This window comes from Amaranthus tricolor, chromosome 4, assembly GCF_026212465.1.
Source record: "Amaranthus tricolor cultivar Red isolate AtriRed21 chromosome 4, ASM2621246v1, whole genome shotgun sequence".
NCBI lineage: Eukaryota > Viridiplantae > Streptophyta > Magnoliopsida > Caryophyllales > Amaranthaceae > Amaranthus > Amaranthus tricolor.
Window position 1 is genome coordinate 11,489,395 of NC_080050.1, and position 14,518 is coordinate 11,503,912.

The 14,518-nt window shown below is 33.6% G+C and overlaps 1 protein-coding gene across 11 annotated transcripts; it reads left to right on the forward strand.

Moving 5' to 3' along the window:
• The first annotated feature begins 1,491 nt into the window (after positions 1 to 1,491).
• LOC130809930 (serine/arginine-rich splicing factor RS40-like) lies at positions 1,492 to 10,494 on the forward strand. Of its 11 annotated transcripts, none has more exons than XM_057675801.1 (7): positions 1,492 to 1,650; positions 3,115 to 3,256; positions 8,147 to 8,259; positions 8,505 to 8,740; positions 9,182 to 9,484; positions 9,773 to 9,850; positions 9,988 to 10,494. In XM_057675801.1, exons 2-7 carry the CDS (start codon positions 3,151 to 3,153, stop codon positions 10,064 to 10,066), a joined length of 915 nt encoding a protein of 304 aa, XP_057531784.1. In that variant the 5' UTR covers positions 1,492 to 1,650; positions 3,115 to 3,150; the 3' UTR covers positions 10,067 to 10,494. The 11 variants fall into 11 exon arrangements, with proteins under 11 accessions (XP_057531784.1, XP_057531785.1, XP_057531776.1 ...); XM_057675802.1 differs by having other exon boundaries at positions 9,773 to 9,841; XM_057675798.1 differs by lacking the exon at positions 1,492 to 1,650 and adding exons at positions 7,562 to 7,673; positions 7,755 to 7,990 and having other exon boundaries at positions 1,746 to 3,256; positions 9,773 to 10,494.
• The last annotated feature ends 4,024 nt before the right edge of the window (positions 10,495 to 14,518 follow it).

A 14,518-nucleotide genomic window follows, 5' to 3' on the forward strand; every position in this document is an offset into this window, starting at 1 on the left:
CACAGCAAGTTTAGGCAACAGGCAGGCGGCGGTGCGGTGCAGGGTGTAGCATTAGTGTAGAGTTTTTAGGTTTTTTAAGAGTAAGAGAAAGGGAGTAATTCAAGAGTTGGGTTTGTACCAGAATTCCAGAAACTACCCCCCCAAATCCTAAACACAATTTGAAATTTTTTTTTTAATTTTGTTTTTAAAAATCACCTGGGGCACATGCTCGGGTGCCCGTACATAGATCCGCCCCTGCTTGGTTAGTCATTTAGAAGTAGAACTATGTGATTTTTTTCATTTTTTACTTTTTATTGTCGTTTGCTTAATCATTAAAAAGCATTGCTTAAGTTTAAACTATCTTGGCTACGTCTTGTTTCTTTATTTAAATCATTGATGTAGAATTTTTGATTGTGGGTCAATAAGAGTAAGAGCAGAAAATAGGTTATTTTGCCTTGAGATTGAGCTACTTTGATTCAACTCAAATTATCACTGGGTTTAAAATTGAGGATCGATCAAAACCTGAGTTTGTTTCTTTAATGATTTATTGCAAAAACTAACCACTACTATTTTAATAAACATCTTTTGTTGTAATTGTAATGTCAATCAATAGTGTAAGTAGTTCTAATAATCATTATTATTTTTTTATGCCTTTGATTATGAACACCGACAATTGTTACCTTTAATTCTGTTTTTATTTGGTACTAGGGGCAAGATAAGCATGCAAGACATCTAAGAAATTGTAACTTAATCAATGAATATAATTAATTTTTCATTTGATATTCTATGTTTATGATGGAAGTTTCTAGATTTGATTGTGATTGTGATGAATATGTGCATTTTGATATAGCTACTAGAAGTGAAAAGTTTCTAAATGTGTATGCTTCTACATAGTAAGAAACTTGTAACAGCTTTGGCAGCTAGTAATGAACCTTTACCGGTTAAGGTTGCTACTACACAACCTACAACAGATTTTGCAATTTAATTACTTGTACTGTTAAATCTTAACTAATCTAATTAAATCACATTTTTAACTTAAATAGGATTTCTTAAAAGAGCGCATGCGTAGCATGCGCCCCATCAACCAGTAGATAAAAATGAACATTTCATAAAAGTTCATATATTAACCATAAATTACTAAATAACGATATAAATTTAAGGAAATTCTACATGGTAGCTTCGAACTTCATGAAATGCCAGTGGTAAAATTTTTGTAAGATTTTTCCATATGGTAGCATCCAATTTATGCCTTATCTAACTACCGTAGCATTTTCCATTAAATTCTTGTCAATTTCCGTTTAATTCACCATTTTGACTTTTCTACCTTTATTAAGTGTTGGTTGTTGTTTTTATAATTTGCCTTAAACAATTTTTATGCTCTCAAATATTTAATTCACCATTTTAACGTTTGATTCACCGTTTAATTCATCAAAAATCTTACAAAAGTACTACCACAGAATTAGTGTAATTGAGCAGAATGAACTAAAAAAAAGTCGAGCTTTACTCTGAGGGAAGGAGGGGTAGATCCAAGGGATTATAGTGGATTTTGGCAAATGAGGACGCTCTAATAGTAGTCAACTACTCGAAGAGTGTGATTAAAAACCTACTTAAAGTCTAAAACACAGATGGAGAAATGACGCTCTGAACTTTGTCCTCTTCTCCAAACGATAGGTATTCTTCTCCTTTTTCTCCAATGTTACTCTTCGATTCTACTCTTCATTTTATATATTCCTACTCTTCCTCAGCTTCGATTCAGTGAAGTATTTTTACATACTTTCTATGGATTTTTTCTCCTTATTTCTTTGTTTTTCTTTCTTGAAATTTAAGTCTCTTCAGATTCGCGTGTTGTAGCTTGTTGTTTTCATTGTTTGAATTATTTCTCATAGAAGAATTAAATTTTAGTTCAATTTTCATTGTGGATTTTTTTAGGGTTCCTCAACCCAGCTTAAACCCTAGGTTCGGCCGTACTAGGTTTTTTGTATACCCGATTGAATTACCGAAGTGTTGATCTGTGCATTTGAGGTTCAAGAATTATTAGTTCTATTATTTCCTTTATGTTTAATTTGGTTTATATGTGTGTTTGTGGAGTTTACTGTAGCTAAAGTTTAGCTGCTTGAACTTCGGATTTTTGGTTGGCTTCTTTTTTAAGGGGGTTAAGGGGAGTGGGATAATTTGCGCACATCTGACCATATAAAATCCGTCTGAGTGGGAGCCAGATAATGTCATTAAGATAGTGTTGTGATGTGTGTTTAATTGACTAGATCAGCAGAGTCTTTTTCGGGACGACTTTCTTTCTTCTCTACATTCAGTGCAGGCAATTTCCTCTCTTGGCGGTCATTTGCCTCTGTAGTTAGGGCATCTCTTTGCTTTGTCTCTTTTTTCAGTTATGTGTTATTGTTTCCTGGATTATCTTTTGTTACTCAGTTTGTAGGGCTGCTAGTATTATTTTCCAAACAATTTAGGAATTGCACTGTTATGTTTGTCTGAGAATGGGTTAGCAAACAAATTTAATTCAATTTTAGTTGTGAATTTAGATACTTCAATCAAAGAAAGGCGGACCAAATGGACAATTGAAATTAGATTATTGACTTCTTGAAGTCTTGTGGAGCAGACCCTGGAAATTCTATGGAGATTAATTCATGTTCTCCCTTCTCTAATGTTCTCTGTGTGATGACAGATTCTATTTCTCCCCATTTCTTTCCCTACCCTACCCTACCCTACCCTTCCTTACCTTTCTTAAAATTATTCAAACTTATTGGTAGTTTTGCTAATGAGTTAAGGTTAATAGCAGGTTGTGAGTAGTTATTTTTTTTTTTATTTTTTTTTTACAATTATTGCACTTGGAGACCTCCATGATTTTCAGAACTCAATTTTAGGAGATATATGAGGTATTTTTTCCTCATCATATATATTCTCTTACATACAATTTCAATTTCGTTGAATGTTTTCTCCCAAGTTCAAAATCCAACCGGCTAGTTTATTTGTGTGTTATCTTGGCCGAATTTTATGAATATTTGTACTTAAATTTTGTGTATTATTGAATTTTGAAGTTACTTTCTTAGTTTTTATTTTTCTCCCATCTTTTTGTGTTCCCCTAGCACTAATTGTTCTTTGTTTTTGATCATACTCTACCAGAGGTATTAGTGGGTTCTCTTTTTGAAGTTGTGCAAGATGAGGGCGATCTTTTGTGGAAACTTGGAACATGATGCACGCTACTCTGAAGTCGAGCGGCTTTTTAAAAGATATGGAAGGGTGGAAAGGGTTGATATGAAGTCTGGTTAGTATTGCTCTTATTCTAATACTTTTAGTTTGTGTTTTTAAACATAGAACATGCTTTCAGGCTGTTGTTTTTCCTACTATTATGACAACCAATAATTCATCTGCTATTATATGTCCATTTGCCCCTTTTTCCCAATTGGGGTACTTACACTTTTTTTGTTGTATCATTTGCCCTCTAGAAAGAAAACAAAGGAAATGTTAATTTGGATTTTAGTTACTTAATTACTTTTATTTTAGGATGTATAAAGTATTATTGTTCCTTTGTGTTAAAAAAGCCTCTCTTGTTGTCTTTTCTTTTGTGTTGAAAAAACTTCCTTTTTGGGTTTCGAAAATGGTTTTTAAGACTTCTGAAGGATTTGGTTTGTGCACTTGCACCTCTTTGCACCTTGTCATTGCAGGCTTAGTAATAACATGTAGGCTTTGATGTACCTTGTTCTTATTTAAATGCATGGTATTTATTGATTGCATATACGGTGCAATTTTGTGGCTGGCTTGGTCATATTCCGAGGTTTTGCATATGGTATGGAGGTGGAAAAGGTTTATAATATTGATGGTTAATTTTTGAAGTATACATTGACATGTAATTTGTTGAAGTATCACATGAATTAGATGGTGTTCATAGAACAAACAAATGGTGAAAATCACTACTAACAACATGATCTATTATTAAATCAGAAGAACAATTAAAAGACATTGAAATTTAAAGGTTACCTTGAATGTTTTATTCTATTTCATAGGAGAAACTTTGGAGAGAGAACAACTAAATCTTCTAGAATAAGATGTATATCGTGATTGATCCTTAATATTCTCACTCTAAATCTCTCTAATAATAGGGAGAGACTGAATACATATAATTAGAGGATCATAATTGCTTATAATACTCCCTCCTATTCCCCAATGTGTCCCATTTGACTTTTCACCAGTTTTTAGGTGGTCAAATGGGACCACATGTGAAAGAAAAAAGTATAGTGTTTTTAAACTTTAAAGGGGTAAAGTGGGGTTAGTAGGTATAAAAATGTGAACAAGTTAAGTTTAGTAGGGGTAAATTAGTAAAAGTAACATACCCAAAATAGAAATGAGACATTTAGGGTGACTTGATCAAATAAGGAAATGAGACACTTAGGATGAATAGGAGGGAGTATATAATAGTAACCTATAATTGTTATTTTGTTCATTATAAAATACAGGCATAAAAGACATTTCTATACATTTAAAGCTCACAATTTGTTCATACATATAGCTCAAACCTTTTAACTTTATTTAGATCACTTTTAGTTGAACCTAACAAAATATAATTGAGGGCTTGCTAAGTATTTGGTTCATCTTACAGAACCCAAAACCTGAGTTTTTCTCTCAGCTGAGCGACCATCGTCTGCTCCGCCATGGCAGGCAGATGGAGAGGCAGACCTTCGAGAATGATGATTGAGGGCTTGCTAAGTATTTGGTTCATATTACTCCGATTCCACTTATCAGAACATTCCTCTTGAGGATTTGGTGACTATCTAAATACTTGTTTTGGTATGCGATGATTTGAACCCGATTGAATCGGAATTCAAATTAGGCTTTGAGGATGGCAAATTCATTGCTATTCCTAATTACTCTTTTTAGATTCAAGAGGAACGAGGGACTGGTTGATTCAAGAGAGATGGAAAGAACCCATCTCTTAATATAGGGATTCTAATCTCTAATTTAATGTGTGTAGATAGTGTACTCTTAAGAACTGCTCAGACTGTTTTTGAGGGGAGCCAATTGATGGATATGCTTACCTCTTGTCTGACTAGTGGAATGCTTAGTAAGGCATGAGTAGTCTTCGGTATGCTATTGTGCCTACTAAATGATGATGAAAGATTACTTGGATGAGGGTGATGATCCAGGTGCTGCTAGCTTTCCCCCTCGTTGCGATGTGTAATGTTGAAAGTGGTTCTATGCGCTATAGCTGCGGATGTTTTGGTCTATATTAATTTTTTGTTTATTAGACGGGTAGATGCTGCTGCTAGGCTGTGGCTAGTCAACGGGTTGGCTGCCTGCTGATAGCTCAACTGCATTGACTGAAGTGGGTTCACTTGAAGTGCAATGGAGTTGGAAACTACCCGTTGTGTTAGAAGCTGCTGATCGAGGATGCAGGGTACACTGTTGCCTGCTGTGCTACCGACTGGCTGGTCCTGCTACTATGATGATGAACTAGCTGCTGCTGTTAATGTGTTGATCCAATTGGCATCCTATCTGTGATGTTGTATTGTTTGCACTTTCTTAGGCGTGATAGTTTGATTTTGTTATATTTGATTGTATTAGCCTAATGTTTTGGTTGCTAAAGTTTCTTTGTAAGGCTAGCCGCTGATTTAACCTTTTGAGGTGTCGCGCCCCTAGGCCCTAGTGTATGATGAAGGGCTTGTTTTGGCCCTTCGGAACTTCAGTTGGGTTGCAACACCTAAATTTTGACCTCAGTTGTAAAGCTTTGGCTTTTCTCTGGCATTTTATAAAATTTACTTTGCCAAAAAAAAAATAATATAATAACACATGTACATTTACATATAAGCCCAACATTGGACTATGCTCCAATAGTCGTTACCTTAAACAACCAAATTAGTTGTCATTATGTAAACAGAATTGGCTAGCTTTTCATTTGGTTGTTTCCTTAGTGATATTTGAGATCTTGATGTGATTGAATATTGCGTTGATGTTTCAAGGTAGTGTCAGTGCAAGGTCTTCTTGAAACAACATTGTAGATTGAACATGTATAAACGGCGAGAAAAGGTTGATTATCCTGTGATTTTCTGAGATGTTGAGCTGCGAGTTGTATGGTCTTTGCTAGTCAATAAAGAGTTCTTTTATATGAATGTCTTACTCCTCTTCCCATGGTGCAAATCTTGGATGGGGTTGCATTGTTTTGACAGTGTGGAGCCACTTTTGTGGTCGATGCACATGGTTTTGTATTAGAGCTGTTCATGGCGGGCTACCCACCAGGCTCTACCCACCAGGCTCGACGGGCATGGACAATTATAAAAAAATTTAATATTCAGACAGGGGATCCCTGCCCGCTTATTTTATAAATATAAAAATTACTTGGTCCTATTAACAAGCAATTGAAGATTTGTTGGCTAAAAATGAATGATAGTTTCATACCGTTATAATTTTTTGTAGAAGCACTTCATTTTGATACAACCAAATTCCATAGTTTTATTAGCAGATCACCATTTGCACACCTTTCTCCCTCTTCCTTCCATAAGCCTTGTATTTGTTTAGTTTTTATTTAATTTAATTTTTTTTATTATTTAGAAATTGGGATGGAGTTTCCCTGAGAGAAGGAATTTTCTGATTCACTTACGAATTCGAAAGTAGTTTTTTTACAGTTTTGATTGCACTCTTTTTGTTTGGAATCCATCATTCCCATCTGCATGAATGTCCTAGCAGTAAAATCAAAACTTCCTCTTGTTCTCTTATTATGTTGTCTAGATAACGACTCTTACAAAGCTAAGTTGCTTGGACAACAATTTTGCAAATATTTTAATATTTGAAGGAGTTGTACCCGCCCGCTAAGTTAAATTCTAAATTTTTTATATCGGTCGTGCCCATTTGTTCACTGATCCCGCCCGCTAAAAAAGAGGGCGGGTAGCGGCCAATAAAAGGTCCGCAATGGTAGGCGGGCTTTTGAAAAATCTAGCCCGCGGGCAAATTTTTTTTGAGTATGCTAGTCCGCTATCCGCCCATAAACACTTCTATTTCGTATTTACCATGGTATATTTTACGGTCATTGTAATGCCAAACCTTTACAATGTGGTTAATAATGCCGTGATTCAGCTAATATCTTGCACCATGCCTCTACCTAGGTTGTTTGGTTTCTCTTTAGCTGATTTATTCAAGTTTATGGGATACTTGGTTTGTTTCTTGGAATTTATGCGACAGGTTCGAATTTTGGTTTTGTGGAAATAACTATTATTTACAGCCATCAGAATGTATCTTGCTGTAGCTCATCAATTCATTACTTTAGATGAGGTTTAATACCTAAGGTCCTCAATACTCATCAGCATGATGACGTGCTGACTTTTGGATTGAATTTAGTCGTAATATGAGAATTATAGGAACATTGTGAATCTATGATCAAGGAAATAGGGTGTATTATTTCTTATGATTTTTGATTAAGGTGTAATTTCTATGTTTCATGCTAAGATTACGTCTTTTGGATTGACTGGTCAGAACACAGGAATATAGGAACAATATGTTAATTGAGATCATTAGTTATTGGGTTCCTGTAGGATTCTCTAAGCTATTAATCTGTTTCTCTTTGTTTTCAAATTGGCATTAGGACTATGTGCTGCTTTTAGCGGATTATTGTGATCGATGACCCTATCCTACTTCTGAATATAACATCATACTTGGCTGGAAGTCTGGTGCACTTGTAAAGTATATGTCTCTGGGTAGAAGTGTATATTTTTTCACTTTCAGACAAGCAATTTTCAAGGTGTAGAATCCCGCACTGAATAATTTCTTTGGTGCAGGATTCTTGGATTATCTATATCTTTCATGGATGGATGAGATTTTCTGCGTTTCATTTCTGCCTTGTACGCACGCATCATCTTCCTACGTTTAACATGAGGAGCCAATCTGATACGCTTGGCACAAAAATATTTCCTGAGACACTCATTGCTTTTTAATTTATCATGCCCCTTGTCCAGTCTTCAATTTCTGACATGTTTCAACAATTTAATCATGATGACATCACGTTCAGTAGCAGGTGTTTTTTTTTTTTTTTACTTCCCAGTCTTTCTCATATAACAATGCTAGGTTTTAAATAATCATTCATTGCTGTTGTAACAACTGACTTAATTTTTGGTAATTATTTACAGAACTAAAATTGTCATGCTTTGGTCTTTGCATTATGAACTTGTAGGATTTGCATTTGTTTATATGGAGGACGAAAGAGATGCTGAGGATGCCGTCAGAAGACTTGATCGGGTTGAGTTTGGCAGGAAAGGACGTCGTCTTAGGGTCGAGTGGACCAAGGTAATTACCATCATTTGTTTGCCGAACTGTTGGTAGTTGGTCCTCCTTATGATCATCTGGCAATGTTACCTTGTGGAATTGTATGGCAACTATGGCTACAACTTATGTTTACATCTAATCTGGCCCTGACTGCAATTTTTCTCTAAATTCTGTTTTAAAATTTGTTACATATTTATACTTGTGCTTTATTTCTATGTCCACATTTTTTTAACAGAGTGAATGACTCGGCTAATTTTGATTTGCAGCAAGAACATGACACTCGAAAGGCTGGTGGTTCAAGAAAACCTGCTGCTAATGACAGGCCTTCAAAAACCTTGTTTGTCATAAATTTTGATCCACTCTATACAAAATCCAAGGATTTGGAAAGGCACTTCGATCCCTATGGAAAAATAACCAACATAAGGATTAGGAGAAATTTTGCATTTATTCAATTTGAAACTCTGCAGGATGCTACTAGGGCGCTGGAAGCTACAAACATGAGGTTGTTTAATCGAGTATTTTGAATCTTATGTCTTATCTTCTTTGCTAAAGCTCCTTTTGGCTTTCTTTGCCTTTTCTACTCCTATTCTGCTTTAATTTTTCGGCATATCTTTCGAAATAGTTTTCAAGCATTTTATAATAAGAACCTATATCAAGCCACCCTATCTTGTCATAGCTGCCTATTATCTGGAATGATGAGCTTTCCCAGTGTTCTGTATTATATGCTAAAAGCATCAAACTGATTATTTTGGTAGAGGTGAAACCTGTTCATTGTGCATTATGAACAAGACTACAAATTATGTTTATTGTTGATGGTTTTATTTAGTTATCCAAATCTGTGTGACTACAAATTATGTTTCACTTATTGCATGGTTTATTTGCTATGTCCTGATTATTTTTGTTTCTATGGATGATAATTTGTTTATTTGGTTGCACTGTACAGCAAGCTTATGGACAGGGTTATTACTGTGGAGTACGCGATTCGAGATGATGATAGAAACAATGGCCACAGTCCTGCTAGAAGGGGTAGAGACAGGGAAAGGGAAAGAGGAAGAGACTTGTCTCCTGAGAGAGAAAGTTACCAAAGGAGATCTCCAAGCCCATACCACATGGAGAGGGGTAGTCCAGACTATGGCTATCGTAAGGAGAGAGGCAGCCCCGACTATGGCCATGGCAGAAAATCTGATGCTAGAGGCAGTGCTGATTATGGAAGAGATGATAGCCCCACTGATGGAAGATACCGCAGGTTTTGATTGATCTCCAACCTGACTACCTTTAATTTTTGTTTATAGGGGAGGTTCTGAGCATGTTCAGCATGTTCCACTGCACAGGGCCCCGAAAAATTGGGGGCCTCAATATTAAATTACATAATATATATTTAGTGTCTAAAGATACAAAGATGTAAAAAAATATCATAATTTTTAAAATTTCACAAAGCCTTCAAAATTTTTTCAATTTTTGCTCCACCTTTGTTTTGTTTGTTCATAAATTCAATTGGAGACCTAAGAATTAGTGTTCATATCTGCTGCTGCAGTCACTCTAAACCTGAGGGTCGTAGAACTCCTGATTTAGCTATGGATAAAGGCCCTGCCAATGGAGCAAGGTACCGTAGGTTTGTGTTCTTATCCACCATTGCTAATGACAGTACTGAATTACTAGGTCCAATATCCCTAGGTTTGAATCCCCCTGTTTCTCCATTGTTATCTCTAATTGTGATGTTATTATGTTGCATCTTAACTTTTAATTTAGTCGGTCACCTATTCCCCATGAGAGATCGAGGTCAATATCAAGATCAAGATCAAGATCGAGGTCGAGGTCAAGGTCCTAAGCAAGCTGATGTTGTGAACTTGGTTGTTTAGCTGGGCAAGTTCCAGAGCGGAGCTGGTCACTTATATCTGCTATATATGAATTGGTATTGCCAAAGAAACAGCTGATTTCTTGTGAAAATGTGTATGAACGGTACACTTATTATTCTAGGTTTGAATTGAAATAGTGTACTGGCGTGATGTATTTGATATCCCTTGTGGTAATTTTAACTTGATTTGTCAGTTATGTATTTTATTTAAGGGAAAGATTACCTAGAATAATTCAACCTATTCGTGATTCTCCTATAATAATTTTAATTATTGATTAACCATTAATAATCTTAACTTTAAGGGGTATTTTCCATGAGTAAACCCGGTGATCGAATGATTTGTTATAGCAAGTTTTATTTTTTTAAAAAAAAAATAAATTAAAATAAAATGTCGAAAAAAATGTTAAAAATGTTCAAAAAAATTTTGATTTTTTTCATTTAGAATTTATGTAAAATTTTAAATTTTTTTTCTAATTTTAAATTAATTTTCAATTTACTTTTTTGGTGAATTACCTATTATAATAGGTCATCGGGTTATTCAAGTTTACTCTTAAGTGAATACTCCAAAAAATTGGGATTATTTATGATTAATCAATAGGTGAGATTATTGTAAAAAATTACGAATAGGTTGGATTATTCTAGGTAATTTTTCCAATTTTAAGTCACGGTAATATGTAATACTTTGTGTCCCCAACGAATTAGTCTCACTTTATTTTTTGCTTGTCTTGTAAATTTACCTTATTTTTATAGTTCTATTTGATTATGACTCATTTTTTCTTTAATTTTCATTCTATGTTTTTATTTTAACTTTTCATGTCATCAATGTAACTATATTTTTATCATTTTTATTTATTTATTATTATTTTTTTTTAATCCCGTTTGTATATAGAATTATTTTATCCCTTGTGTAGTTTATTGGTGTTAAAATAGGCTTAATTTAACAAGTGGTCCTCTGAAAAAGAGAATTCACAGTGAACGATGATGCACAATGGACAGGAAACAGCGTTACGTTCTGGCAACGTTACTGTCGCACGCGTTCTGGATATTTGTGCCGGCGGCTGTCTATTGTCACTGTGTGGTCTCTGATTTTGTGAAAACACTTTAATTTCAAATTCTCCAACCTCATCTTCCTTTGAATCGAACGCTTTAATTTTTTTAAAAAAATTATTTAGGATAATTCGATTTTTTGTTTTAATTTTTCTATAATAATCTCAATTTTTTTATTAATTATAAATAATCTTAATTTTAGGCTCACTTATTTATCAATATTATTGATCAAATGGTAATCAATTTTTATAGGTTAATTATTAAAAAAATAAAATGAAATAAAAAGTCAAAAATATGAAAAATTAAAAGTTAAAATTAAAAAATAAACTTACTTGATTCTACTTTTTAATTTTAACTTTTTAAAATTTTTTATAATTTACTTTTACATTTACTTTCTTAATTTTTTATGTAAAATGATTTGTTGTATAGATAAGAAATTATCTTGGGGCATTTTAGCAAGCACTAAGGATGGGCACGGGTCGGATCTGAGTCGGGTTCGGTAAGACCCAGATCCCTACCCTAATTTTTTTATTCGATCTAGACCTGGACCCGGATGCATAGGGTCTGAAAATTTTAGACCAGGACCCAAACCCTTAAGGTCTGGCGGGTTTAGGGTCTGGAACACAATTTTATTTTTTTTCCTTAAAATTTTATAAAAATATATTATGAAATACAATTTTCGACTTTCTGCATAAAATTATTTTTACATTTTTGACTAACAAGGATTTTCTAATACTTTATACTAATTGAGCGAAATACATGAAATTTTCTAACATTCAAGTTCTTATAACAAAATATTTATAAGGTCTTTCATTTTTAAAGTATAGATACAAGGATCACATTTTAAATTACATGAACCAATAATGTTAAAATCACCTAATGTTCAAAATTATAACAAAATTTCAAATGAAACAATTAAGTACACATGATAGCTAATATACAAATTTTTTTAAAAAAATATGTAAATAGGTCCATTGCTCGGAGCTGGGTCGGATCTGGGTCTCCAATGTGTAGATATGGATCCGGATCCTAAGGTCATGGACTTAGATCCGACCTGAATCCATAGGGTCTAAAAATAAGTGGACCCAGACCCTTAAATTTAGGGTCAGGTCGGGTCTAGACCCTTAGGGTCCAAGACCCATGCCCATCCCTAGCAAACACCCCTTATAGTTTAGATTATTAATGGTGAATCTAAAGGTTAATGTTTTCAAGAAAAATTAGTAAAAAATTGAATTATTTTTGATAATTTTTCCTTTTATAATGGATAGTGTTTTCAAAAGACATTGATTTTTATCGTCACCTTCTTTTTCAATATATCTTCATATTTTATGTATTGAATTTTTTAATTTATATGTAACTCATTTCACTCTCCATCTCTTTGACTTTGCTCTAAAATAAATGCTATCAGCTAAAATTCAACATTGAAAAAATATAAACGATGAATTTAACCCGATTATGTCGATGTGGGCATTGATTTCAAATTTGTAGTTGAATTTTGTATATTCAAAAACATATTACGAGTCGCACGTTTTGTGCGACTAGTCAAGTTGCAAAATATGTGCGGCTTGTAATTTTTTTAAAAAATATATTTTAAAATTATTTTTTGTTATTTTTCAGTAATGTATTTTTATTAAATTTATTAATTTTTTAATAGAAGTAGGGAGTATTATGGTAGTAACAAATTAGATTATATAACAAGATGTATTAGAAATAGACAATTCAAATTAGTAGATCAATTACATGTTGGGCGGATGAGATAGCTATTGATTTTGATTTTCATTCCATTTGTGCATCGTATAAGCATAAAAAAATCATTTTACAGTTAGTCTATATCTACATTGTCATTGGTACAATAGGCTTAGAGGTCAGTTGCACTACTTAAAAAATGTGGCTCGACCAGGATCCAAAAGTGGGGCATGTGGTTGTCGGTTTGTGATTATTAAATGTTTTCGTAAACCTGAAGAAAGGCCATGAAAGGTGAGCGTGTGTTCTAGTGATAAAGCAAGACACAAGCATTGATTTACAATGTACAAAGATAGGCATGTTAAGGATGGTAGGTTGCTAACTAACACTAAAGATCATATAAGAGAACTTTGTGCGACCAGGATGCAACATGCCTGTATCATGACATCGATCAGGCTTTACGCAAGTATAAATCAAACGTATAACATCATGCAAGCTACTAAACATGAAAAGAAGGATAATAGGTCTCCTATACAACACCGTCTATATTACAACATAACATAATTATGTGTTTTGGACGAATATGGATGGTGATGAACAATTAACTTGTTTATTATTAGCAAGCCCTACATTCATTCAGAAACTTCTTGCAAAGTCTTATGTTGCTAGATCAATAACACATATAAAACTAACAACAACAAGTGGTCGTTATGTGAGGTTGTTGATATGACCCCAACTAATCACAACTTCAAGGTAGCGTTTTTTCTGATGAGAGATGAAGTTGTAGTTTCGTACACTTATATGTTGGAAAGGTTAAGAGATTTGCATGGAAGTTTTTAAACTACTAATGTAATTGTGATTTATCGAGATGAGGGATATTTTTAGTTATTCATGATATTTTTCTAGGTATCTTTTAGTTTCAATCCAATATTTATTACTTTATTTAATACATATTGAACTATTTCTTCTACAAATGTAGATGTTTTATATTTATTAGGAGTATGACTCATATGAATATTATGTGGAGAACATGGATAACAAATTAATTATGTGGGGATAAACAAAATTAGCAAAGGAAGTTATTTAGGCGTACATAGTGGAATCCTTTGGTTAATTGCTCCACAATTAATGAATTTAAACACCATTGGAAAGTCATTGTTTCTGGCTAATTGAAGGGAAATAAAAAGGTAATCCATTACATAATGAAAACTACAATCAAACATAAATATAAGTTTGTGCGTTCATCGATGAATGACTGTAAACTTATGGGTAATCATATTACTAATAAAGTTAAAAGCCAACATTCGTCCTTCAAATACTACCTTGGTAGTAGCTCTTTTGATATCTTATTTATAATAAGGGCACATGCACAAATGACAAATCAACAATCCAACATAAGAGAAACATTAAAGCAATATATGAGTATCATCCACGGGTTTTGCGGTTCCACTAGATTTCATCAATGTATTACAAAGTATCAATTTATGCTTTGTCACTAATTCTAAGTGAGCACAAACATAAGCTAAATTAAGAGATTACGTGTTTCACATATACAATTGTGTTTTTCAGAGCACTCATGGATTACTCTGCGCCTGTCATGTATAGATATATATCTAAAAATACACAAGGAGGTATATATTTAGATCATGACATACATCTCTTTTAGAAGACCCCAAGATACATTTAAGGAAGAGA

Excerpts from the sequence above, each read along its gene's own strand:
- LOC130809930 (XM_057675793.1), top strand. The coding sequence starts at position 3,151 with ATGAGGGCGATCTTTTGTGGAAACTTGGAACATGATGCACGCTACTCT. Across the intron at positions 3,257-8,146 it reads AAGGGTTGATATGAAGTCTG|GATTTGCATTTGTTTATATG; the intron begins GTTAGTATTGCT and ends ATGAACTTGTAG. Across the intron at positions 8,260-8,504 it reads TTAGGGTCGAGTGGACCAAG|CAAGAACATGACACTCGAAA; the intron begins GTAATTACCATC and ends TTTGATTTGCAG.